The sequence below is a fragment of the Pinus tabuliformis genome, chromosome 2_1 (genome assembly GCF_031772625.1).
Source record: "Pinus tabuliformis cultivar Carrire ecotype Pingquan chromosome 2_1, CPIR1, whole genome shotgun sequence".
Taxonomy (NCBI): Eukaryota; Viridiplantae; Streptophyta; class Pinopsida; order Pinales; family Pinaceae; genus Pinus; species Pinus tabuliformis.
This window is the reverse complement of record NC_142299.1, coordinates 782140084-782166690: the sequence shown is the minus strand read 5'-3', so window position 1 is coordinate 782166690 and position 26607 is coordinate 782140084. Positions and strand designations below refer to the sequence as shown.

At 38.8% G+C, this 26607-nt stretch overlaps 1 protein-coding gene across 1 annotated transcript in view; it reads left to right on the top strand.

Annotated features, from left to right (window-relative positions):
- The window catches only part of LOC149202899 (uncharacterized), a 50852-nt gene extending 24677 nt beyond the window's left edge, over positions 1-26175 (top strand). The window contains exons 2-4 of the mRNA XM_089403291.1: positions 16684-16836; positions 25228-25731; positions 26119-26175. Of these exons, the coding sequence (XP_089259417.1) occupies positions 16684-16836; positions 25228-25448 (374 nt within the window). The 3' untranslated portion in view covers positions 25449-25731; positions 26119-26175. The remainder of the gene's footprint in view (positions 1-16683; positions 16837-25227; positions 25732-26118) is intronic.
- The last annotated feature ends 432 nt before the right edge of the window (positions 26176-26607 follow it).

Here is a 26607-nt window from a genome sequence, read left to right as displayed (position 1 = left end):
ATTCCTTCAGAATTCCTCCCCAAATCTCCTTGACCCATTGAGTCAGTCTGTTGGCAGAGTACGCCCTACCTCGAACATGTCCAACAAGCACCGTGCTAGCCATAATAGCAGCCTCCCCAATAGCAGAGGTCTCGCCGAACCTGATGGTAATATCCTTTGTAGTAGCCTTGACGCACTTGGTCTTTCTCTTACCCGAGCAAGGTGCAAAAGGGTGGTCGACCAAAGGGTTTGGGATGCCAACCGGGGGGGTAAGTTTTGCAGATCTAACCCTCACCGCTGGGGTTTCAAAACAACCCGACGGCAGATGGGCGAAGGAGGGTTTACCGCCACAGAGACCGGGGTGTCCACAGGGGGAACAGAGAAGAAAGTAGAAAAAGGCGGGTGAGGGTCGAAGGATGGCGAAGGGGGGGTGTTCGCTGATAGAATGTGTAGGGTGCCCGGTGAGAGGGGGGGGATATCCAAAGCCGGTGAATCAAGCGAGAGAGACCCCGAGGGAGGAGGCACAGAGCAATGCTCAGGGAGAGTGACCACAGGCGAAGGTAAGGGCGGTGGCGGTTCAGGAACCAGAACTGATGCAGAAACCGTCGATGAGAAACAAGGGTTTCCAAATATAACCCGGTCCGGAAAGGGCTCCTCGGAATAATCAACTTCTTCAACCTCCATAGTGTCCCCCATAATCCCAACCAGAAAACGACAGCCGAAAGCGACGGGCAAGGTAGAGCGGTAAACGGCGGGCAACAGAAGGCGATGTCGGTATAGGGTTCATGCAGTCTGCAGTAAATTGCAGTAAAAACCCCCTAGGGTTTTACCCTAATCCCGCACGAACGACCCCCAAACTTCCCCTGAAAATTTCAGATTGGCACATGGTTTCTTTATACAAGGAACAATGAGGTATCTCAAGACAAATCTGTGAGGCTGATCGAATTCCTTAGTAGCTAATCACTAGGACAAATCATAGTACTGGTGGCCAAATTTCTGTGGAGACTTCTCTGAAACTTTTCCAATCCTAGAGGTTGATAAGAGTGGAGTGTGAAGTACTCTTGAGCTATGCGGGGTTCTTGTGGACAAATTATAGTGCTGGACAATGAAACTCCCTGAGGCTGGATCCTTTAAGTCCAAACTTTTCTCAGAAGGAAAAAACCCTCCTGTTGCAGCTGAGACCACTTGAACTCTGAAACACCGAAACCCCACATCTGAGGCATGGTCTAGGACATCCAGTGCTCGTAGTTCGAGTCTTTTTGAGGCTGAGCAAGACTTTTGGGAATCTTCACGTGGTTCTTGTAACAGATTGGGCATGTTTTGCAGATAATAATATCATTTGCTACCCTATGAAAATGAAGGGTTTCTGAAGCCGATTTCCACAGATCCAAGGTCATGGAATATAGTGCGGGTCCTGTAAGTTGTAACTAAGGAGAAATAATTCTTGAAGATGTGTGAGTGTCTAACTTGCAATAAATTCGAGATATTGAGGTGGAGTATGGACCAAATATAAGGCTGATTCTTTGCCTGAAGTAGACGTCAATTTTTTGTCTACTCCAAGATCGTCGGATGGTAACCTTGATCTGTAGCAAATTGGATAATTATTGATAGAGGTCTTGATCTAAGTTTGTCATTTGTTGGGGCAACTTACGAGCAGAAAAAGGGTTTAGAGAGCTCTGAAGATAGCCGCATACTGAGAAAGGAAAATTATCAGTCCTAGTTGGTTATGTTCTGGATAGTGGTAGTAGAATAGTTTCCATAGTTGTGGATCAAAATAATTGAGATTTGATTTGCATAGTATTTTAAGCTTGTGGAACTCATTTATACTAGAACTGTTGAAACTGGGGGCTGTATTGGCATTATTGGATTGTTACAACATTGTGTTGAATGTTACTGTGGAACAGTGACACTGTGTTTGGAGGATATTATGCTGTACCGCTGAAGGGACTGTTTGTTTCACCACTTAATTGAGCAAATAAATTTTGAAACCCTAGTACAAAATTACTCTAGTATAGTACAGATTTTCAAAATGAATTTGTAAACAATATTGCATAACGAAAGAGGCCTAAAATCTTCAAATGAAATGGACATTGGGCCTGTTGAGTTATTAGAAAAACCCTAAAGTAGAACAGTTTATGAGCACAACAAATTATGTTGATTTCAAACATCTCGTGATCCACTTAACAGTTTGCAAATCCATATATATTTGTAGAAGCAACAATTTGAGATATAATCAATTCACTTTACCATAAGCTTTAGGCAGATCAATTTTCATCTAAATTGCTAGAATTTCCGGACCTTGATTGTATGCAACCAGTGTTGCGGGGGAGCGTCCCCCCCCGATCCCTCTCCCAATCCGCGCTCTGGGTGGGAGCGACTCGGGAGCCCCCCACTATCGCTCTCCCAATCCGCGCTCTGGGTGGGAGCGACTCGGGAGCCCCCCCCCCCCCCCGATCCCTCTCCCAATCCGCGCTCCGGGTGGGAGCGACTCGGGAGCGCGCCCCCTAAAAAAATTTGCGCTTCCTGCCTTTTTGGGAGCGTTTAGCCTTTTTGCAAATATTTTTTACAGTAATGTTCGAAATGCAATTTTTTTTCAAAGAAACATATAAGTTTTGAGTGGGACAACTTAATGATCAAGCCTATGGCCCTAGTATTGATATGCGATTCATGGTAATGTTAAATTCTTAAAGTAAAAGTGACATTCTCCTTAATCTTCATTTTCATCTTTTTACTTCATTTTTTAACATTACCATGAAATGACTCAGGATGTTTGTGAGTGTTTCTGACCTCATTGGATTTCATATGGAGAAAGTAGAATTTTAGATCTCATTCAAAATCCAACAGACTTATCAGTTTTTCAAGATTTCAGGATTGGGGGATTGCAATGTCTCCATTGAATTTTGTCATGTATTAGGGTATGGAACTCGTATTTAATCAAGAGCACCAATCCCTCTATGTACCTTGATGTTAGTGACATTGGTTGTCAAACTCCTCTATCATGACCCTCCTAAAAATGTACGCACCACTCAAACAAAATCTTGACTTGACATGCTATGCTTTTTCTATCTTATGTTAATGCTTAGAGGGTGATATTAATGACAAAGATTCCTATACAGATATAGAGGTAATGAGAAAGATACCTCTGGATACTAATGCTTAGAGGGTGATATTAATGACAAAGATCCCGATTTTCCAACAAGACTAAAAAATTAGACATTTCTCGCGGTGGCAAGAGGCCCAAGCATAAGAAATAGATAATAGATTTACTTGTCTTTTCTAGTTTCTAGTAGTTTTTATAACTATTGACTCTTTCGTATTTATTATTATATTTTTTTAAACAATATATGACAATTTAAGTTTGAAGTTGGCAATTATAACTCATTAGTAATGAATTATGAATATGATGCTTCATGAAAGTTGAAAGTTGTTTCATTTCATTTTATAACATTTCATTTCATGTTAGATATTATTTATTGTAATGGTTACACTTAGCTTACAAGTACAACTTTGGTGATCAATGATGATAAATGTTATATATTGAATTTTGAAAGCTTGAAACTTTAAGATTGATGAATCCTGAGACTCAATATCTTGTATGTTACTATGTTACTAACTTGTGGACGTGGTTGATGAAGGTTATAACTTCTAGATGATTGTTGTTATATGGTTCAATCTATGTTTTTTATATCTAATTCATCATTCTACATGTTTTTGTTGACATATATGTACCAAAATATAAATAATATAAAAATATATACATTATATAAGAAATGCTCTGCGATTCGCTCCCAAATCGGGAAATCGGGAGCTTCTGAAAATGTCGCTCCCGCTCCCTGCTTTCGCTCCCGCTCCCCGCTTTCACTCCCACTCCCAAGTAACATTGTATGCAACTCTTCCTGTGCTATTACAACGACATCATGAATTTGTGTACTGTAAATAAAGGCAAATTGTTCATCTGAAATAAAACCAGACAAATACCTTTAAGCTTGTTAGCAATGATTTTTGAAATAAGCTTGTAAACAATATTGCATAATGAAATAGGCCTAAAAGTTTCAAATGGAGATGGATCTTGTCTTTTTGGGATTAGTGCTATGAATGTGGAATTCAAAGCTCCAAGAATCTTCCCTGACATCCTGGATTTCTTAGCAATTCTTGGGAGATCCCCCTCTAGAAGAACCTAAAAGCCTAGAAAAAATTCCATTGTCCACCTGTTTAGGTCCAAGTTCTTTGCCTTTTTGAAAGAGGCTAAACTAAATTTTAACTCATCTTTGTTCATTTCTGCATCTAATTCCATATTCATACTCATATTATTTTCATTACGTCTCCAATGTTGGCATTCTTAGGATACTTGAAAAGGTTTTTAAAATCAACAACTTGTTGAGTTTCTCAATTTCAACAATATCTCTGAAACACTCGGCCCTAGATCCATCAACTTCGCTTGTTTCCCAGATATTGTTTATTTTCCACCTATAATTTGTAGTTGCATACTTACGAAAATATTTTGCATTCACTGTAATATTGTAAAAAAAAGTCATTTTTCTGACAACAATTGCATTTAAAGGGAATTTGCTCATAGTCCAACTTTGGTATATTCCCAATCAAGAAACTTTAGAGTGATAAGATTCTAGTAGATCTTTCCTTAGATCTCTTTTTATAAGAAATCTTGCACATGAATAATTTGTCTCATAATTCTGCCCAATTTATGAACCTCCCAATTTTTATTTCTAGTCATGTTGTCTTTGTTCCATTAATGCAATGGAAGGAATTGGAGATGGACACATACAAGGATGGTAGAGGGAATTTATTTTGTTGGGTCAAAATTCATATTCCATTGATTTAAGTATAGTGGGCACCTTGAAACTAAGACCCTCTTAGAAAATTCAATCTTGATTCTTTTTGTGAGCAAATAAGTAATGTAAAAGCCTCTTCCACAAAGAAATGAGTAGATGGACCCTTTTCCCAATGAGACCCATGTTTTTAAGCTCCTTGAATCCAAAGTGGTTGTCTTTGGTCAATGGCAAGAGAACATTCCAACGAAGGTGTAATTAGATAAGATAAGATCCAATAACTTTAATAATGTCCAAGAAATGATGAGAAAGTAGGTCAATAGGACTATATGTTACAACCCAATGGTTTAAAAACTATGGGAATTGTTCATAACACACTCTAAGATGCTAAAAGCTAGCCTAAAAATGGAAATGTACAATTATCAATTAAAAAACAGGGAGTAGGTCGATCTAGGTGAAGCAGAGAGGGAAAATCCTAAGAGAAGCAAAGCCTAAGCTCAACATTAACTTCATCACTAGAAATACAATACAAGTAGAGGCAAATAAGGTATCCTTGTCTTCATTTATGACTGTGACTGACACAAAGCCTAATGATCCTTGATAGATAAGATAAGGTAATTTTATTAATGTCTAATTAGTGACCACAATAGTAGGTCAAAGGGATTGCTGAGTACAATGATGTCATTATAGAGCAGGAGCACCACAAAGACTCATATAAAAAGCAACATGCAAAAAGTAAAGTAAGGTAGAGTCAAGAGTGAGATCTAAGCTAAGGCATGAACAACCCTTGACCTCGAGCTTGAAAACCTATTATAGGGTGGAGATGTATAGGAGGAGAAGATCTAGGCATATAAGAATAACCAAAAGTAATGAGGTAGGTCTATCATGGAATAAACACATCTCTCCTAACATTCGAGGATTAAAAAAGGAAGCTTAGTATGGTATGATGTCTAGGGGGAGAATTGGTAGGATGCATGGATTGCCCGTTGTGCTCTTGTTGTATGGAAGAGGTAGTTCACTGTTGAGGCTTGGGGATCTTGTCTATCTCCCGGGAAGGGATCTAATCTGGTTGTGTTGTGGAAATCTGGTGGAATGGGGAAAATCCCCACTGGTTCACATTGATTTGGAGTTTGGGGCTGCGTTGATATTGGTTTGTCTCTTAGTGTGCCCCTTCCCAAGGGTAGCACCATGAAGTAGGAAGTGATATGTTGGGTAGAGTTTGGTCTAGTAGGATTGTAAGAGGTTGAAGAATGTCAGTTTGGATTGGTTAGAGTATTTGATGAAGCTAGTGAGGATATGAGTCCCCTTGAACAAGCAATGGAACCTACCCTTAATTTCATAATAGATGGGGCAACGAAAGATGTAGTGTGCCCCAGTCTAAATCTCACATAGATGGCATAGTAAGGAGATCCTATTTGATTGATTGATCTGGTGGTTCGTGTCTACCTAAAGTCTTTGAGAACCCAATCATAATTGGACTAGGGGGATGCAAAGCATGCATCCAATGGCAAAGTGTATATTGTGGTTGAACAATGAGTCCATCTCTCAGCATCATGCAGTGCTTAACATAGAAGGCCATCTTAGGGTGTAACCAACCTTGAGGTTTATCCCAAGTGATCTAGATAAACTGCTTGTAAATGTCATCCATGCTGATTTCATTCAACTCTTGTTTGGTAGGTAGGAGGTGGTCAGGTGCATTTAAGAAATATCTAAATGGAGGGAGATGGTAATCCGGAATGCCCATGGACGTTAAAAGATTTGAAACCCATGCAAACCAACGTCGAGGTTGTCTCCAAGAGCTAGAGAGGGCAATGGTCTCTAAAGAAAAATAGGCCAAGTATAGGTACCTGTCTCTCCCTTTCACAATGTTAGTGAAGCCTTGGATGCAATGCAAAAGAGATACGAATCTGAACAGTGTCTCAAGTCAAAAAGGTCAGGCCCCGAATTTTTCTAGGATGATGTGTCGAGGGATTTTGTGCCTGCATCTGATGATGTGCTGGAGAAGGATCTGGAGTCTGGACTCTCTTGGTTGAAGTGCAAATTAGGCTCAAGTAAAGAAGGTCCCCATACCTCTTAAGCCACAAAAAATAATGGCTTGGAAGAGGGAGTCTTTAGGGACATCTTGGTTGAGATGTCTTGAAAATGGTGTTGGAAATATTATTTCTCGAGAAAGGCGAAGGATCTGTAACCCCTGTTGATCTGAGGCTCGAGGGCCAATTGAAAATGAAAGCAGAGTCCTGAAAATTGTGCCCCCAAGTATGTGTAGGTGTTGGTGATCTTGAAGAAGAAATGAAGGTCCAAAGTCTTCTTTAACCTATTGAAGATCAAAACCTTGGTTTTACCGAGGTTGATTGTCAATTGTCAAAGGTCACAAAAGAGAGCTAAGACATCCAACTGTCTCTATAACCCATCTGGAGATGACGTTAGGACCATGTCATTGAAAAAGAGAAGGATGGATATTAGAACCTAATGGAGGAGGTACTCGTCACTCTCTTGGATACGCTCGTGAAGAAAGCCTCCAACACAATAATGTAAATCCCAAACAAGGTGGGGGATAGAGGGCAACCTTTTTTAACCCCAATGGTACTTCTGATGAAATCATACATCTTGTGAACTCTGCAGAGATGGCCCAAAAATTGACTAAAATAAATGCACGATGGCACTGGGTAGGGACTTGGAGATGCCAATGTCTTTGAGACTTTGGAACAAGGCTTTTCATGGGGCAGAGTCAAAACCTTTCCAAAAACCTACAAAAGGAACAATAGACTTTTGAAGAAAAATGCCGTACCTCCTCAATGATTGCTTAGAGGGTAAAGATGTGATCAGTGGTTTGATGAATGGGTCAAAATCCTACCCGCCCTCTAGCTTTCTTCACTCAAACCCACTAGAGAGCTTCATATGGAGAATCGTAGCATAAACCTAGACCATGTTGATGGAAAACTTGTATGGGCCACATGGTTGAAGTTTATGATTAAAGAACTTTTCCAGGAAACTCTCCTTGGTTGTTGCTTTGCTGCTGTTCATCACTTGAATGATCTCTTTGATTCACTGTGAGAATAAGAAGCATGAAGAGTGTGGAGAGGTAACCCAAATCTGGGCCTACCCAGGAGTATCACAGAGCACTTGGTTGAAAGGCTTTGCTGTATAATCTTGGGAGGAGCTTTGGAGCAAAATTATTTGTCGCTCATAACATCAGAGGTCAAGGGAAAGAACCTCTGGGTAGAAGTCTGGTTTGCTCAAATAAACCTGATGGTAGTATTTCACATGGCACAGACCTAGTGTTGAGGTGAAGGGTGCCTATTGTTTAGGTGGGGGGAAGTTTGCTCTCTCACTAAATTTGTAGTCAATGGACACAAGAAGTGGATAGTCCAATTGCTGCTTATAGCCACAAGCACCTGAGATTGAAAGAAAGAAGTAATGAGCTTGGATGCTCTTGGTTTGGAGAGGTCATGCGATGTTTTCTGCTTTAGGTTTTCTCCTAATGAAGGTAAAATGCAAGGCATCTTTTGTAAGGAAAATTCCATTGTGTCCGGGAACAAGTAGTGGAACCTCCCTTGAATCTTTTAGTAAATGCAGCATTTGAAACAAAGTATTCTTTAGACTTGATCTTTGGAGATGGTACAACTAGAAAATCCTCTTAAACTATGAGATGTGGTCAGTTACTGTGGGAGTAAACCTGTAACTGGCCGAGGGGGATTTTGAGGCCTGAACCCGATGGTGTTGAATGTAGTTAGGACAAACAGTGAGACCATCCCGCAACTATATGAACTGCTCATAATGAAAGGTCATCTTGATGCCTAACATCTAAAGTTGGCGAGGCCCAAGTGCTTTGATTATATGTCTGATAGATGTCATCTCTAACAACCTTATTGATTTCTCTTTTAGTAGGAAGGAGATGACCAGGGAGCATCCAAAGAGTAATTAAAAGGAAGGAGGTGTTCTTTAGAAATGCCACTTATCTATAGAAGTGAAGTGCCTTTGGGAAACCAACTTTGTCTGCAACCAGAAAGGGCAATCTCATTGGAAGAGCTGAGAGTGAGATAAGGCTCAGGGGTATCTATCCTTCAAATAGATTGAGGGTCAGGTTTTGAACAATCCCTCAAAGAGAATCAAAATCTAAACTTGGAACTTGGTGCCATCTTTTAACTAGATGTGGATGATCTCTTTTTAGGAGTACTGTTTTTTGCTTGCTGGCCAATCAATGTCTTGCATAAAATCCAAATATCTGTCTGGACTCTGATTGTAGAGGGATTGGTTCACAGACATATTTCTGAGATGGAGCGATGGAGCTCTCTTCAAAAATGTAGACATGGCAGGTCAGAGATTAGAGTTCACTATCAGACACCAGGAGTGAATACACCTACCTTTTCTTTGCTTATTCTTACTGCAGTTAGGCTTAGGGACTCTGGAACAGATATGAGAAGTTGGAGATCAGAGGAGCGAAGGCATCTGCCTTCCATTTTCCTATTGCCTGCTCCTAACAATTGCATTTGAAGGGAATCTGCTTATAATTTAACATTTCTGTGTTTCCCCAATCCCGATACTTCAGAATAATAGTTTCTGGTAGATCTTATTATAGATCCTTCTTTGACACAAATTTTGGCGTATGAATAATATCTGTCTCATGGGGTCTGCCCAATCTGTGAACCTCTGTTTTTGTTTCCAATCAGTGCTAAGGTGTTGCTTTTTGGTAAATGGAATTGAAGGATATGGGATATGGACCCATAAAATGTTTTATCTGTTGGGTTAAAATTCATATCCCATTAATTTAAGTACAATAGGTGCCTAGAGTCTAAACCAAGGCTCCCTTTTGAGAATTTGGTCTCAATAATCTTTGAGAGCAAATAAAGTAAAATTAAAATCTCTTCTACAGAGGAAGGAAGAGATAGAGCTTTATCCCAATGAGATCAAGATCCATGAATATAAAAGGGCTGGGTTGGCAAGGGGCCACAAAACTTTCCAACCAGCGTAGAATCAGTGAGATTGGGGGCCAGATTTTGTGCAAGGCCTGGAGGGAGTTTGAAAGATAGAACTTCATGCCATATTTTAACACGATGTAAGTTATCCATCTTTTCATTAGGAGTCCTGTTTGTTTGCTTGCTAGGTAATCGGACTCTTGAATAAAATCAAAGAATATGTCTGATTGTAGAGGAGAACCAATTGCAAGCATATTTGTAAGTGAGATGGCCAAAGCCTTCTAATGTTATGGAAATGACAGGTAGACATCCATAATAGACACTAGGAGCCATCACCCATACCTTCCCTTTGCTCGTGTTCATACTGACATTTTTTAAAATTAATCTGGAGAAAAAAACCGTAAATTTATTCATTTGATGATAAAATTACATTCTGTAGACACACCAACTGTGTGTATGCATTAGAAATCAGATTATATGCATATTGCATTCAGACATACAAGCCTTGCGACTTGTGAAACAGTAAAAAACAGAAAATGCGGTAAAATTACGTAAAAGTGCTGGAGTTACTTATGTGAAAAATCACTAAGCTTCTCCTTTTTGGTTGTCTTCTTCTGAACTTTTTGCCAACCCCCAGGGTTGGGTTTTGCAATTACCATTGCCTGTTCTTTACAATCAGTCAGCAGGGGCACTTCTTTGCATGAGTTTGAACTGTCAGAAGTATGTGTTCTCTTTGTGCCACCCACACCTTGGATGCTGTGTATTGCCTTGTTCTGTTGCTCTGGTACTGGGATCACTGATAGTACGGTTCTTTTCTTGGAGAACCTTTCAATGCCGTGTTGATTCTCAGCCCCCCCACCCACTTGTGTGCCTTATTGATTCTGTACATCCACATTTGGAGGGTTCTCCATTGTTTCTTCTTCTTCTTCTCATGAAAGGCGAGGGTAAGAAACTGTCATCCCTTTGGCTTTTGGGACTATCTCTTTTTATTTTTTTATAACTTTCTTAGCCTACGGACATGTTTTTTGTAAATGTCCCGTTTGAAAATAGATACAACACCTGAATGCTGTGTTTTCCAAATCTAATGGTTGGGTCCACTAAAAACCAGTGTTGAAAATATCAGTATCGGCAAAATATCGACAAGGGTCTAGAAAACATCTTATCGGCAATATCGGCGAAAATATCGGCAAATACTGAGAAACATAAAAAATGCATAATATATTCATTTTTTTCCAGATTTTTAAACATATAAAACCATAACAACATGAAATAAACACATTGGCACATAAATATGAAGAAAGCACTGATATATATGATGTAGTGGATGTAAAATAAAAATGATACATCAAAGGCGATAACAAATCCTATTGATCGCTGATAATTGTCCAATCAAGGACTCAAATGTGGAGAACCAGTACAAAATAACATCACATATATAAAAGTATCTCATCATCATGAGTTATATGTGGCAAAACAAATAAAACTAACAACTATCTATCTGAGATCAGTGCCCTCTCCCCCATTTGTGGGAAAACATGATGGGCTGTTTGCCAGGCCTATCCCTAGCAGTAGAAGGCCTTGCCCTTGCACCTAATGTCAAATGATGATTGCTGGGTATGGAGTTGTGCGCTCTAATATCTATAACAGATGGTGCTGACGCTGATGCTCCCTCAGTCTCCTCCTCCCCCTCCTGCTCTTCCTCTTGCTCCTCCTCGTGCTGTTCCTCCCCTGAGTACTCCTCTTGCTGTTCCTCCCCCGAGTACTCCTCCTCTTGCTGCCCTTGTTCTAATGGTTCCTCTGGCTCTAACCATGCAAGTGACTCCTCCAATATGGGCACCTCTGACTCCATCCTCCATTGAGACAATACATCAATATTGTCTAAGGAAATGACATTTGGATTCATTGGTGTTTCTATTTTCTTCACTTGAAGTCAGAGATTGTAATGCATATACACTAAATCATTGAGGCATGAAAACTCCAACCTGTAAGAGTGTCAAAGAAACTAATGAGTCTTGACTTTTGACACTTGAGGGTCATAAATTAAAATTACAATAAATTTAATTGCTCAACTGAAGGTTGAAGCTCAAAGTTATACCTGTTGCGCTTTTTGAGTGTATTTTCTCAAATACACTCCAATTGTGCTCACACCTTGAAGAACTACAGGTTTGACTCAGGATTCTTACGACCAATTTCTGCAAATTTGGTGCCCTTGCACCATAGCTTCGCCTCCAAATATCTACAACAAAATAAAGAAATAAAAAAGTCAAAAACTTAAAACATAATTAAACTTCCAAATAAAAGTTACATAATTGAATTTTAAAAATGTAGAATTACAAATAAGTAAATTCTAAATTGAAAATTCTAATGAGTGATAACTTGTCACTTATGTGGCATGAAGAGGGTCCTTTCCCTAATAACATCATCAAAGCCAAATAGGCCAACACAATCCCCATAAAATGATATCTCACAATTGATTTTGCTACGCAGCTCAAGATCAGGGACCATCCTCTGAATACAAGAATGGAGCCCTTCCATCACCATGCCATCAAAATCAAAGGTGCATTTGTATGAAAATGCGGGGTTGAGGAAGAGTGCTATTGCATGAATGGGTCGATGAAGCATCCCTGTCCACTGACTATCAATCACATCCCATAACGTCATATGTCTATCAAGCCCAGTATAACCCTTGTTTGGATAATAAGAACAAATGGCCTGCTTGGCCCTATCCATGGCCTATACAAACAAGCCATTGCAGGCTTGTCCCTATCTACCAATCGCAAAACCTTTACTATAGGTTCATTAACTGAGCACACTTCTTCTACTCCTTGCCAAAATGTGTCAGTGTACACCATTTTTGCAATGGCTCTCCCGTCCTGTCTATTGCTGTATCTACAATCACGCCACTCATCAGAACAAACATTTGCTTCAACTCAAACTGTTATCGAAGCAAAGATTGAAGAGTAAAAAAGTTGGTGGAAAAACGTGTGATTGCAGGACGCTGCAACTCCTTGTTTCTAGTGTATCTCCTTATGAGGCTAAGAACAAAAGCATGGTTACATATAAACTTGGGGACCCTCCTAGTCATAACAATCACCTCCTTGATGAAGGAAAGTTTCCCCATATCCTCAAGCAACAAATTGATACAATGTGTTGCACATGGAGTCCAGAACAATGTGCGGTGCCTCTCCATAAGCATCCCGTTGACAAACACATAATTAGCTACATTATTATGACTTGCACCACATTCTGCACATCAATCTCCCGGATGAACGCATCTAACAACTCACATGTCATTGCTACATATTTTATATGTGCTCATGCATCCAATGATTTAATAAACATGGTACCTTTAGGACAATGTACCAAGAAATTTAGAAGGGTCCTACTCTTCCTATCTGTCCAACCATCAGACATCACTCTGGATCTAGACACTTCCCATGTTTGTTTCAACTCCGCCAAACTAGAGTTGATGCCCTGCTTTTCTACTTGGAGGATTGGCCCACGCAACTCCTCATATGTATAACTTTGTACCCTGGGTCCACAACAACAATAGCATCACACATTGGTTGCCAAAATGGATTGGTTTTGGTGATGTTGAGAGTTAAGTTTCTCCAGAAAAGACACCTCCCCATAACTCTATCTGCTTCTTGCTTCTCCTTTTTCTTAACAATTGATTTTATGGAAGGTTGTGCTCCATGTCCTGTTCGTGAAACAAAAAATAATGACTTCCCACTCCAGGAACATTAGCATTAGCAGGTGACCCTGTGGAGCCCCTCCCACTACCCTTAGCCTCAAAATCAGAAGAAGATGTCCCGAAAGATCTACTTGCACGTTCAACCTTGTTTCTTTTTGCCTCTTCCTTCTTTCTGTCTTTTTCATCAATTGCTTCAAGAGCTTTTTGTATAAGCTCCGCACTAGAAACCGTACAAAGCCCAACATCATGTCCAGGGAGTCTAGCTAGATGGTATTTCAATCACGTAACCCCTCCTGTCATCTTGGTCCCACATAATTTGCATGACAGAAATGCTCGATTTGTCCCACCATCAGGCTCCCCATACTCCCAAAATGGGTCCAAGGCTTTTGTCATATTTATAGTGAACTAATTCAAACCTAGGTCACCAAAAAAACAAAAAATTGGCATCAAACACCCATACACAAAAAATAATAAGTAATAACCGCTTCATTTAAAAAAATATTTTTTCTTACTAAATTATTTGAAATGTGAATGAAAAATGGCAATAAGAGGGTGCATAAGAAAGTTAAAAAAGATAATGAAGCTTGCTGTCCAAATATAGAGAAAACCCTTGCATTGGCTCATGGGTATGAAAATCATAGCAAATGGAAAAAACAAAGAAGCAAAATGTTGGTAGGCAAAGAGGTAAGCAAGCATAACTTTAAATCTATGAAAAAAATCATTAACATAGGGTTTTTTAAGAACATACTTGTTAATGGAAGAAGTGAAGTTTGTCTCACTGATCTTCAATATTTGATCCACAATTTTTTTTAGTTTGTGGTGATAATCACTATTTGATCTTCAATCCCTCCTTGAAAACCACCACAAAGCTCTTCCCTTTCCTTCTCCAAGACTAAGAAACCAAAATGAGCAAATAAAACTACCAAAATCGCTTTTCTAGCCATGGCCCAGCCTGCCTGGCATATTTAATGTCGTAGCGCGATATTTTGCCGAAATATCGGCGATATTTTCAGGCAAGAAAATATCGTGATATTTTCTCGGCATATTTCGGCTTGCTGAAAATATTGCGATATTTCCATATTATCAACACTGCTAAAAACTATTATGAGTCATGTGAATGCGATCAGGTAGACATTTACTGAGGTCTACCTCTACACAGATTTTGGAAAAAGTGAAAATTCCTTTTTCCAGTTCTTTCCAGATCCATCTTTATAAATTTTCCCAGTGTATTTCAATTTTCCAATGCCCTCTAATACTTGGTGATGCCAGAGAGGGAGGGGGAGGTTGTGTAGTCTCAACCATTACGACATTTTTGAGACTACCATTGTGGTATCATTGAACTCTGAAAAACATGGAGTTATTAAGAGACTTGCTTTGCCCCAAAACCATGCCCCCTCATTTAGAGTGAATTCTAGATCTTTTTGTGTGTCAAATTGTACAATAAAGAATCCCCTAGAGCATAATTAAATAACATAGTTGGGGGTCCAGGTGGTGAATATCCACTGATGAAGGTCCTCCGATTTGGGCCATAAGCCATTGAATCTGTAGATAACAACTCTAGATTGGAGAATGTTGAAAAGACCATTTACCTCTGGTAGATTAATTGCCATTGTTGGTGCATGTTCTTTCTATTCAACGATGTAAGGTCCTGGGATATTTTGGATTGGATCAGATGGGTTGCATGTCTTCCCTTTCACTGCATCCTTGAATGAGCTTGATTCACTGGGGTTTTTGGATCAAATGACTTCCTTATGTGATGTTGATCCAACTGGAGTTTCTGGAACTCCGAGCTCCACTTGTATTCGGGTTTTTGAAGCCTGTAGCTCCACTCTGCAGCCACAAATTTAATATTATTGTAGAATCCTTTGCCACACCATAACCTATCAGCTGGAGGGAATCCTGGAGCACTTTACCTTCATATAACAAAACTTGGAGCGTTGCCGGAATTCCCATGTCACTTTGAATGCTTTGCTTCAGGTGTTTCACTAGATCTGAGCCCCAGATCCATAAGAGAGATGTGTTTCCGTTAATATTTTTGATGAAAATCTGGTATTTTCCTTCTTCTATCTGTCTTTTGTCTAGATCTGGAGATGAAAGGCTGAGAGGAGACTCATGGACAACGGGATGTGGAAGATATTGTTCTATCAGATTGGCCCCAATTTGAGAATCACAAAGCGACAAGGCTTGTGAAACCAACGGATCCGACGATGTAAAACTCCACAAAAAATCTTGATCCCCCCTCATTCCATTGGCTACCAGACATAAGAGGAGATAGGGATCTAGAAGAATCAAATACGATCCATCTGCACAAATATCATTGGTTCGAAAACGATCTTGATAAACTGGTGTTAGCAGAATGCTCATGCATGCAGAAGTCTGCTTCCTCATGAGGTGTCATACCACCCTGTGATTCTGGCTGCTGCCAAAGAAGTCTGGCCCATCAGTGTTTTCACTTTGGAGACCTTCTGTGCTAACAATACCCCAAATGGTGTGATCTGTGCACAATCTGCACCAGACTTCGAATAATTCCGTCGCCATCCACTCTAGTTTCGGCCAAGAAACCCCAAACTGCCTGCGATTAGGATCTCACTGATCAGTTATGGGTTCCTTTTTTAAAACAAGATCCTTGTTGCTTGGATGTGGGCGATCCATTTGTTTGTGTGGTCTGTAGAAAGACCCAGCCGCAAGCGACTGGAGAACAATTGCATACGACAACAAAGATATTTCGTGGACTCCCGCCACTCGCCATAACGTCTTCGCTCCATGGTTCATGATTGATGGCGACATCCATGAGAAAACCTGCAAACAGTGAAACCCTAGCACAGCTCCACTTCTCCATCTGTTCCTATTGACAGTTATATTAAGATAAATTATAATCTCATGAGGGCCTGGAATAAATTTTGCCTTTAACAGCTTTGATTTCTATTGTAAATGCTTTTATTATTAAGAGGGAGGGACTGAGTGCCCTGATTTCTGGACTGTTGACATTTTTAATGTAGAGCACTTTGAAATTGAAGTTCAGTAATGTCATTTTTAGGTCAGGAATCTGCCCTCTGTAGCTAAAGTCCCTCATAAAATAAGGATTGTCTGTGGAAAGTTGCATTAGTTTGTTATTGTTAACCTATTGTATTTGTTATTTATACGACTTTGGTAAATGGCAATAAGCTTGGGAGCACAAAGCATAAAGTGTATTTTATATTATGATTGCGGATTTTGTAGCAACAGGTAGTACAAAGGCAATTTATGGAAAGACCTCTACTGTATTGACATGGTCTTTAGCTGTATTTATATATTGTTTCTTTTTCAGAACTGAGCAAACACAAGCAAGAAAAATTGCGTGAAGGGCATGTGGCTTTGGAATCAAGGAAAAAGAAGAAAATAAAGAAGAGGAGACCTGCAGCAGAGGATGATAATGTGGAAGAGGAGAATAAGGAGGATGTGCCTTTAAGAGGGATGAAAAGTACGTAAGGGTTGGTTGCAAACCTGTAGAATGTTTTTGATTTTGATATTCGATTGATTGTCTAAATTGTTCATCAGTCTTGCATGAGAGCTGCCTTGTACAGAATCTTAGTCGGTCAAAGTTTTAAAGAAAGTATGAAGATAACATAATTTCCATGTCACAAGCCAAGTCTAGCTCCAGGAATTTGACATAAAAATACTTTTCATCTTGAAATTTGCCTTGGAAGCAGCATGTTCTTTGCTAGCTGCTACATACACACGTGATGTCTGTCCAATCCCTAGGATCGATCTTATAGGGCAGACTGACATATGTTACAATATGCTCATCATGGAACTGTAATGTATTCATTATATTTTGTTTTCAGTCAACTGTCCTTACCTTTTTCTCTTGCTTTTACCATGTGTATGATATGTTATTATTGTCTCGAAACTTGCCTTTGAAGCAGCATTTTCTTTGCTATCCACTATATACACATTCTGCCTGCCCAATCTTATGGGTCAGACTGACATGCTAAAATTTGTCCATTAAAGAAATGTAATGCATTCATATCCTTGCCCTTCTTTCTTGTTTTTACCATGTGCCTGATTATTTATCATCATCTTGAAAGTTGGCTTGGAAGCAGTATGTTCTTTGCTAGCTGCTACATACGTACATTACATCTGTCCAAATCCCTAGGGTTGATCTTATGGGGCAGACTGACATATGCTAAAATGTGTTCATTAAGAACTGTAATATATTCATCATATGCCCGCCTTGAGCCAGCTACCCTTGCACTTTTGTCTTCTTTTTACCATGTCCCTGATTAATTATTATAAATTATAATCAAATTCAACTGCCTCTGGGGTCTACATGTGGCTTGTCACCACTTGATCTCTCACATTGTGTGCAAAGCCTTCACGAGCTGAAAGGACAAATGAAACTTGGAAGATTTAGCACTGTCAACTTGACACCCTCTTCCCTCACTTTAGGATGATTTACGATTACTGCAAGGGGGCTTCCCTATATCTACTCAATCCACAAGTGTATGACAAATAGAGGCTGGATTATGGAATAATCAACAATCTGGTCTCTCGCTCTCTCTTTGTGTATATCAGCCTATTTAGTCCAATTTCAGATGGGGTGAAATGTATAATCTATAGTCTCTATGGGTTGTAAATTACTAAGGACAAGAGGTCTGAGTTCTAGGTTTGATTGACTGTTTGTAGCAGATTAGTACACATATAGAAATCTCCTCTTAGAAATTATTTCTAGGGTGAACAAAGACAGACTTCTATATCTCTTTTCAGATCTGATTTTAGCCTTGACAAACAGTGTATTGACAGCTGTATTAAACCATCAATATCCAGAATTAGAAAGTGATTCACAAGTGGATAAAAGACAGCTATCTTCAGAAATGATTTCCAGCACAAAGGGTAGATTAGAAAATGTATAAATCTGTTCTAGACATATGCTATTACGAGGTTCAACTTGCAGATTTATGCCATCAAGTTCAAATCTAGCATTGGGTATGCAAAGTAGGATATGAATTTATATCTAGACCTTCTTGGGACTCGGCTGGAGTATAATGAAGTGCTGTAATTTCCAGATCTGTAGAGCAGAAATAAAATAAGTTTTAACATGGATTTTATATTGGTTACAAGGTTGTGCCAATGCCCAACAAAACATAGTGCATATGGGATCGAATAAGGACTATTGGAAGGACATCTCAGTAAGGAAATAATGGTGATAATATTGCAAAAGTTTGAATCCAATCTTTTCCTTGCTGTCGTATGCTTAAAAAATTTAGCAAGTGCGATCACTAGTAAATATGGCCTCCAAGACTATGGGTTTGTATTTTTCAATAGCAACTTATGCATGCAACAAATGTAGAGAGATAGGCATTACTATAAAAGATGCAATGGCAAGCACATATTAAAAGGAGTTGCATTACCTGAATTAGCATCCCATAGAAACCATCAAGAACTATACCAAGAGTTCACTACTCATTCAACAACCATTATAAGTGGGGAAGCGTTGCTTTTATAATCTTCTTGGTTCAAACCTCCAATAATAAAATAATAATATCTAATGAAAATCCCTAGAGCTAATTTTGAAATGCATAAACTGTTGGACACCTAATCTACTAAGGGTTATGGTGTGGAATATGAAGAGTCATTGGAGTCCAAGAGACCACTTGGAATATGAAAACCAAGGGTCATTAGACATTGTATAAAATGTATATCTTTGTGAATAATATGTATCTCACGATTATCTAAATACCGATCATTTTGTGTAAGTTTAACATGGCATCAGAGCTGGCGAATTCCTGACTTGCTCAAGTTTGAGCCATTGGTTTTGTGGCCTCTCTGTGCATGTTAGTTTTGTCATCAATTCTGCATTTCATGAATGTTGCATCAGCTAAATTCTAGCTGCTACCTCTGCCCAATTCTGTAGCATCTCTGAGAAACGTTCCTTGCACATTTAGAAACACACCTTGGACATGGTCTTTTAGGAGGATCATATTTTGGTAATGTGAAGCCCTGTTAAGTGGTCTAAGCGGGGGCCTAATTGTCTATCTGCATCTATGAGATGCACCATCAGTAGTCCCTTGTCTTTGCTTTCTAACCATTCATTGTGGGGATAGAATTTGATATGGATAGCAACGCCACGCTTCACTTCGACGTAGCGCTTCGTAATTCCAGTGTTCATAGTTTATGCTACAAGACATAAATACTAGATTTCACATGGTTTCGAAGGATGTAAAGACTAGATTTCACATGATTTCAGTGCACTGTTCTTAGCGGCAATGCAAAGCTCTACAACCACTGGGCTATGGCCACAACAGATTCTCCAAAGTGTAAGCACAATGTGCAAAGCTTTTCGCTTTTGCCTACCCGTCGAACAAGCCACTTTCTAGCCTGCTAGCCAATCTCCTCATCATACATACATGCTTTGGTCGTAAGTATTTTGGAGACCAGGTTCTAAATAGGTTAGGGTCATATAACATCCCTCAAGGGTAATTGCTTGAACCATTGGTGGAGTCTTGTGGGCGAAGATCAAAGGCCTAAATTGGTTGTCGTTGCCATTATGGAGGTCATGGGTTGCCAAAAACCATGGGAATTTGCAGAACGAGCCCTCACTGCTTGTAGAGTCTTTGATGTGTGGTAGCAATGTAAACATTGTCAAAAACATCTATAGCAACCCAACTTTTGAAAAGTCTCAAGTAGCCTTGAGACAAAGAGAAAGCGTGGATAGAGCCTTCATTAGGCACTTCGTGTGGCATGCAAATGTATAGAATTAAATGAAGGCACAAAAGGGCGAATGCTCTCAATGCTAAATCCAAGAATTGTAGCTATCGTGTTACTGTTTGTTCTTCAATGGCCTCTTGCAACATGTCAGGGGTGAACTAGTTAAACCAACCACTTTTGATTCCAGTTCAACCAATTTTTAAACAATGGTTTGAACCTTTCCCTACCTAATTTGCAGCCACTATTAGGGGTTTGTTTTTGACTGTTTGTCATTGGTAATTTTACAACAAGCACTTGTGACATACGAAAGAAGACCAAATTTGTAGAGTTTTAGGGTTGTTGTATAGTGTTTTTGAAGGCTGGAAGGTGTTTATTGAATATTTTGGTGTAGCATGGTATTTCTTTCATCAATTGAAGCCGTAGTAAAAGAAGCTTCTGGAATTGATAGTGGTGCATTTCTAGTTGAAACCCTTTGAGGCCTTTATTTTTTGTTGAGACAATGGCCAGACTCAATGATTTGTTAGAGTTAAGCACACTAATGTTGTCTACTGTTGAAGACACATTGAAAATCAACAAAGCCTCTTTTACTAATGTAAGAATCTGTCTACAAGATGCACACAAAAAGATCAAGTTTCTGCAACTCGAATCGCAACTACATCGAAATGAGTTACAACAAAAAAGACATCATTTTGAATTGGTTTTTGTTCAGAACAATCCCCTTTTTGAATTTGAAGTTGACTCCCATCAACAACTAGAAATTGATCAGATCACTAAGTCCATCTCAGGAACAAATTTGTATGTAGATGCAAAAATTCAGTATGCACTTTCCAAGCCCATCATCAGGGCTTGGGAAGAGCTTATCGACAATAAGAACAAAATTGGTCTTGGATATGAGAAGGGGTTGTCCTTTCATACTCCAAACTACTCTAAACCCATTTAGTTTCAAAGTGCCAGGTTTCTTCATGGTGATTCATATTCACTTGTTCCAGATTCTGCTCCTCTTCCACAACAACTACATATTTTCAGATGCCAACACTGTAATAGAGTTGGCCATGTGAAAGATCATTGTTTTGATCTTCACCCGTGTGAGCATTGTCATAAAAACACTCATCATTCAAACAAATTCACCTTTTGCAAGAACGAAGATTCACGTTGGATGGATCACTTCTTGACATTGGGGCTTCAACAACCAAGAAGATATTTCGGTCATACCACATAATCTGTTCTCAAGTATTGGCACATCTTGCAGTTGAGATTTCTTCATCTTCTCACTTTATATCTGACAGAAGGGGAATTGATGGTCATCTACAAGCTTCAAAGCTACATCAAGGCTCAAGCGAGCCTGAGCCTGTTGCTTGAGCCTAGAGCCACAGTCAGCCATACCCAGATTCATGGTTGGTGGTCAACCTTAAACCACTGTTGGTTAAGACCTCAATGGTCTCCCTTTTTCAAGAAATAGGGAGCACTTCCTCTTGCATGAGCTTCTAGCCAGATTTGAAATTGTTCCAGGAACTGCATCAAGCGTTCTAGGTTGAGACCTCAATGGTATCCCTTAAAAAAAAGAAGCCTTCAACTTCTATCTAGATTCAGAACTGTTCCAGGAACTGTATTAAGTGTACCAGTGTTTGTGGTCATCCTTAAACCACTATCGGTTGAGACCTCGAGTTCTCCCACCTTATAGCATCATTTTAGACTCTAGAGAGCACATTCAACCAATTGCTGCCATGCATTTTGTGTATTTCAATTATGTTCTTGGACTCATATATACCCCTTCAAATTAAGGGGGAGAATGCTGGACACCTAATCCGCTAAGGGTTTTGGTGTGGGATATGAAGAGTCATTGGAGTTCAAGAGACCACTTGGAATATGAAAATCAAGGGTCATTGGACATTGTATAAAATGCATATCTTTGTGAATAATATGTATCTCACGATTATCTATATCTTGCTTATCATTTTTTGTGAGTTTAACATAAACAAATAATATTGCTAAGCCAATTTGAGTACACATGGTCCATAATGTATAAAATAACAATGGAATGTGTCATGTTATGAGCCTACACAAGTGGTGCACCTTGTCTAGCATGACAAGAAAGTGGGTGAAAAGCTCCATTGCCCTCCTTAACTCAAGCAAATGGAATATGTCAACAAGTCAAACTAGCAATATAATAATCCTTCTCAATAGTTCCTTTCTAGAATCCTCCAAAAATGAATAAACTAACCTTTAAAAGGACTGCACACTCCTAGACCATGAGCACACATGTGACAACAATCAAGTGGTCGAAGTGAGCACTCTCGCCATCGAGTGCATCTAAGTTCCTCCGTAATGATACGTGGGATTGCCAATGTGATGACAAGGCATTCCACCAATTCAATAATGTAATGGTCATGATGTTAAATCAAACATGATTCGACAAACTCCCTAATGGTGGTTGGGAAGGGGGGGGACTGCTATCCACCCACGTGGGTGACCACTAGGAGAACTTTTTCTCCCATTTTGTTTAGCTTGCCAACCAACAATCCTATGTGATCTACAGATAACTAGCCTCAAAGGCCCTTCATTTATGCTTCGGTCAGTGCTTTGTGACATCTAACTTATTGATAAGATGAAGGTGGGCCATATATTATAAGGTACATTAACCATTTTCATAATCAAGTGCTTTCATTTAATGTTTAAGAGCATATTGGTATAGAACACAAGTTGAGTTGGATGATTGACAACATTTGATTGTGTTGTTGTTTATGTGCTTCATCAATGGTTATCCTCAACCCCTAGTCTAGTATGACCTTCTTTGAGGCCGTTCTTACTGCCATACATGAGGGGCATAAATAGGAGGCATTGATTGATGTTGCGTGTCCATGGTAGTCCATACTTAACACTTTTCATCTATCCTCTATATCCACATCCCAATCTTGGGTTTGATTGCTATTTGTCACCAATATTGGCTTCCCATTTTCTTATTCTTGAGTAGGGGCTTGGAAACTTTTCCCTGAGAGGTTGGTGCAGTTGAAAGAAAATAAAGAGCATGAGCCATTATGATAAAATGCAAAAGAATGATCGGGGTTTAATAAATTACGTGGCCAAAATCCTAGCTTGAGCTCTACCCACCACATTAGCCCTCATCGAGCTCTTGGCTAATGCATGAGCAAATCAAAATGAAATGAACTTTGACATCCCAATCCCGATGAGCAATAAATCGCTTCATCTTTAAGGGGCTATTGATGCATAAACAAAGACTTGTGAGCCAAGTTATGCAAGAAAAATAAAAACCATTAGAGAAAAAGGCGCACTAGTGTCTCTTGTCTCCAGGATGCAATGGATCACTAAAGGATAGAAAATTGTCTGCGGGAGGATAAAATTGCTTGGAGGGATTTTATTTCTGGATTGATGAAGTGATTTTTTTCCAGGAGAATTGACCTCATAACCTCCCATTAGCGAGGTGCTTTAGCGACGGGAACTCAACCAATTGAGCTAAATCATAGGGCTCAGATTGATGAACTGATGCTATAGTGAATTGTGTTATTTTATTGTGAATATTGCCTTTCATTTTACATTTTTTTAGAATTAGGGTTTCTATGAAGTTTTCATGGTATGTTGAATATTTTATGGTTAAAAAATTTCCTTTGCAAGATTTGTCATCTAGTATCCTTCAAGAAAACTTAGAATAACATTCCTTGACCTTAAATCTTCCATTGATTGAAAATCACCAAGGTTTCATTGAGAGGATTTCTCTCTGCTACTCACTCCTACCAAGGTCTTCCACCTTTTACCTTGCCTTTTTATGGCTCCATATATCTAAGATTGATAAGGCACTAGTCTTTGGGTGCTAATCTTTTAAAATTTTTCATCTTTTTCTTCTTTTCATGGCAAATTAGGGTTAGGACACAACAAAATCTGCATTTAATAGCATACAATATCTTAAACATCATAGTCCTAGGGTTAGACTAAGTATCTCTTAAATTGAAAAAAGAAAAATTGTAATTTTAATGCATTTTCAACCATTATTTTAAGTCTGACATCGAGGTTTAAGTCACTGTTTTGTGCATTTTCAGCCATCGAAAATTGCTGTAATCTTTTCCCTTGTTTCCTTGTTAAATAGGCTTTGATTATTTATTGATTATCATTAATTGTGGACTATTTTTATTATTGCTGTCATAAATTTTGCATACTATAAATTATCTTTATAAACCCTAATTTATAACAATAGGCATTTGATGTTTTTTTTTTTTTGTTTTTCCAATGGAAAAATAACTTGCAACTTTATTCAAGTTTTGAATAAGGAACAAAATTACATTTTGTAGATGTGATCCACATTTAGTATGAGCAGCCTTTTGGCTTCTGTTCATATAAAACGCTGAAAAATAATAAATACATGAGACCAAGTGAAGTTAAGTACTATAGTAGTTGTTTAACTTCTCTTTCTTCCCTTTCTTTTCTATACCATTTTCCATCCGCCTGGTTCGGTGTCAACTTTTACCATTGCCAAATCATTCATTGTTGTCTAAGCTAAGGCATGAACAACCCTTGACCTCGAGCTTGATTCAACTTACTCTGTCTCCCTCCCAATTAAGACTAAGGCATGGGTTTAATAGTGAAAGGGAGAAACATAAATATACAGTAATATATTATTAGCCTGCAACCTTTCAAGTAAATACAGGGCACTTAATAATGCAGAAGGGTTAATTATTTGATCTAATGCTCTTCTTGTCTTGTCTCGCTAATGATGTAGTACGGATACTTTACATTGTTCAAGTAACTCACTTCATAGGAAAACAAGTTTTCTTTAATTGTGTTATATTTCTTAGGTGCAATTGTTTCAATTAGCAGTTTATAATTTTGTAATTAGAATTTGTGTGTCCTAATCGTGTTCATTTAGCCACACATTTCGAGGTTTCATGCCTCTTGTTACGGATACTTTACATTGTTCAAGTAACTCACATCATAGGAAAACAAGTTTTCTTTAATTGTGTTCTATTTCTTAGGTGCAATTGTTTCAATTAGCAGTTTATAATTTTGTAATTAGAATTTCTGTGTCCTAATCGTGTTCATTTAGCCACACATTTCGAGGTTTCATGCCTCTTGTTGTCAGGCATGATAAGGTTCTGATATATGAGGAGACTTTTGTACTATTTTCGAGGAATAACGTTTCATTTCCTTGAGACAGAATGGCTTCTTGATTACCACAATAAGAGACCTGGATTGAAGGTTCTGCAACAAGAAATTGATGATTTTATTGAGAATCATGAAGCTCAGGCAGAGAAGGTACACAAGCATTTGTCTGCTGTTGTATGCATTTATATGTATTTTCATCTTGTGGCATTAATTCGAGTTAATCATCTCATATATCTTAGTCTTTTCGTTGTTCTCAAGTTGCATACAAGTTGACTTGTATGTACATTTATATTATAACTATAGGTCTGTGAATAAGTAGGTTATTCTATTACCTAAATCTTGCAGGAAAGAAAGGAGAGAGAAGCCGCTTCTGCAGCCGAAGGATGGACAGTTGTTGTTCATCATAAGGGAAGGAAGAAAACCGTAGATTCTGAAAGTGGAATTGCTATGGGTTCTGTTGGGCTAGCTGCTGCTCAGGCAAAAAATGCAAAAAAGAAGGCCAAGGAATCTGCTGTGACATTTTATAGATTCCAAAGGCGAGAGGCTCGCAGAAATGGTATGTTCACTATTCTGTATTTTAGTTTGAGTGGATATGATAGAAAGACATTGAACAAAATAAAAGGACACATTTCTTGCTGCAGTTTCCAGTTTTCTGATGGTATGTTCACTATTCTGTATTTTAGTTTGAGTGGATATGATAGAAAGACATTGAACAAAATAAAAGAACACAGGCACTTCTTTTTCCTATTCATTTGATTATAATTCAACCATCCCAGTCCAATATTTTTTGGAAAACACATTGATACTTTTAAGCTAAACATGTGCCCAACAAAATGCTTCATCTGTTGAATTTCATAGCTATACCAAACCCCTGTTTGCCAGTAAACCTGCTAGATGTGTGCATCAGCCAATTGAAAAATTTTAAAATGTTGTTTTTTTGCAGAGATTATGGAGCTACAAAATAAATTTGAGGAGGATAAAAAGCGGATAGCACAGATGAGGGCCGCAAGAAAGTTTCGCCCGTACTGATGTTTGCAGACCATTTAATGCCATGTGCTGTGTATACTGCACATCTCATGGTTCAGAGCAAAGCTAAAACAATTGGCATGTAGAAAAGCTATTTTATTCTGGCTATCGAAATGCCCAGAAGCAATGTAATTGCTGTTCTTATTATCAAATCACGGTGTGTATTATTATGTGGTACAAGAGTTATTTTTCCTAACTAATTTTCCGATTATTATGTTTTGATGTTCATATTTTGTTCCCAAGTATACTGGGTTGAGGCCCTCTTGAAAGAGCACTGACATTCCGTTTATTTCTGATCATTGTGCTTTTCATATTTTTCACCGCATAGAGAGGTGCAGTTACTTTTATTTTCTTTGCTCTGTTATACATACTAATTAAAGAGACTCGACAGGCAGACTCACCCAGT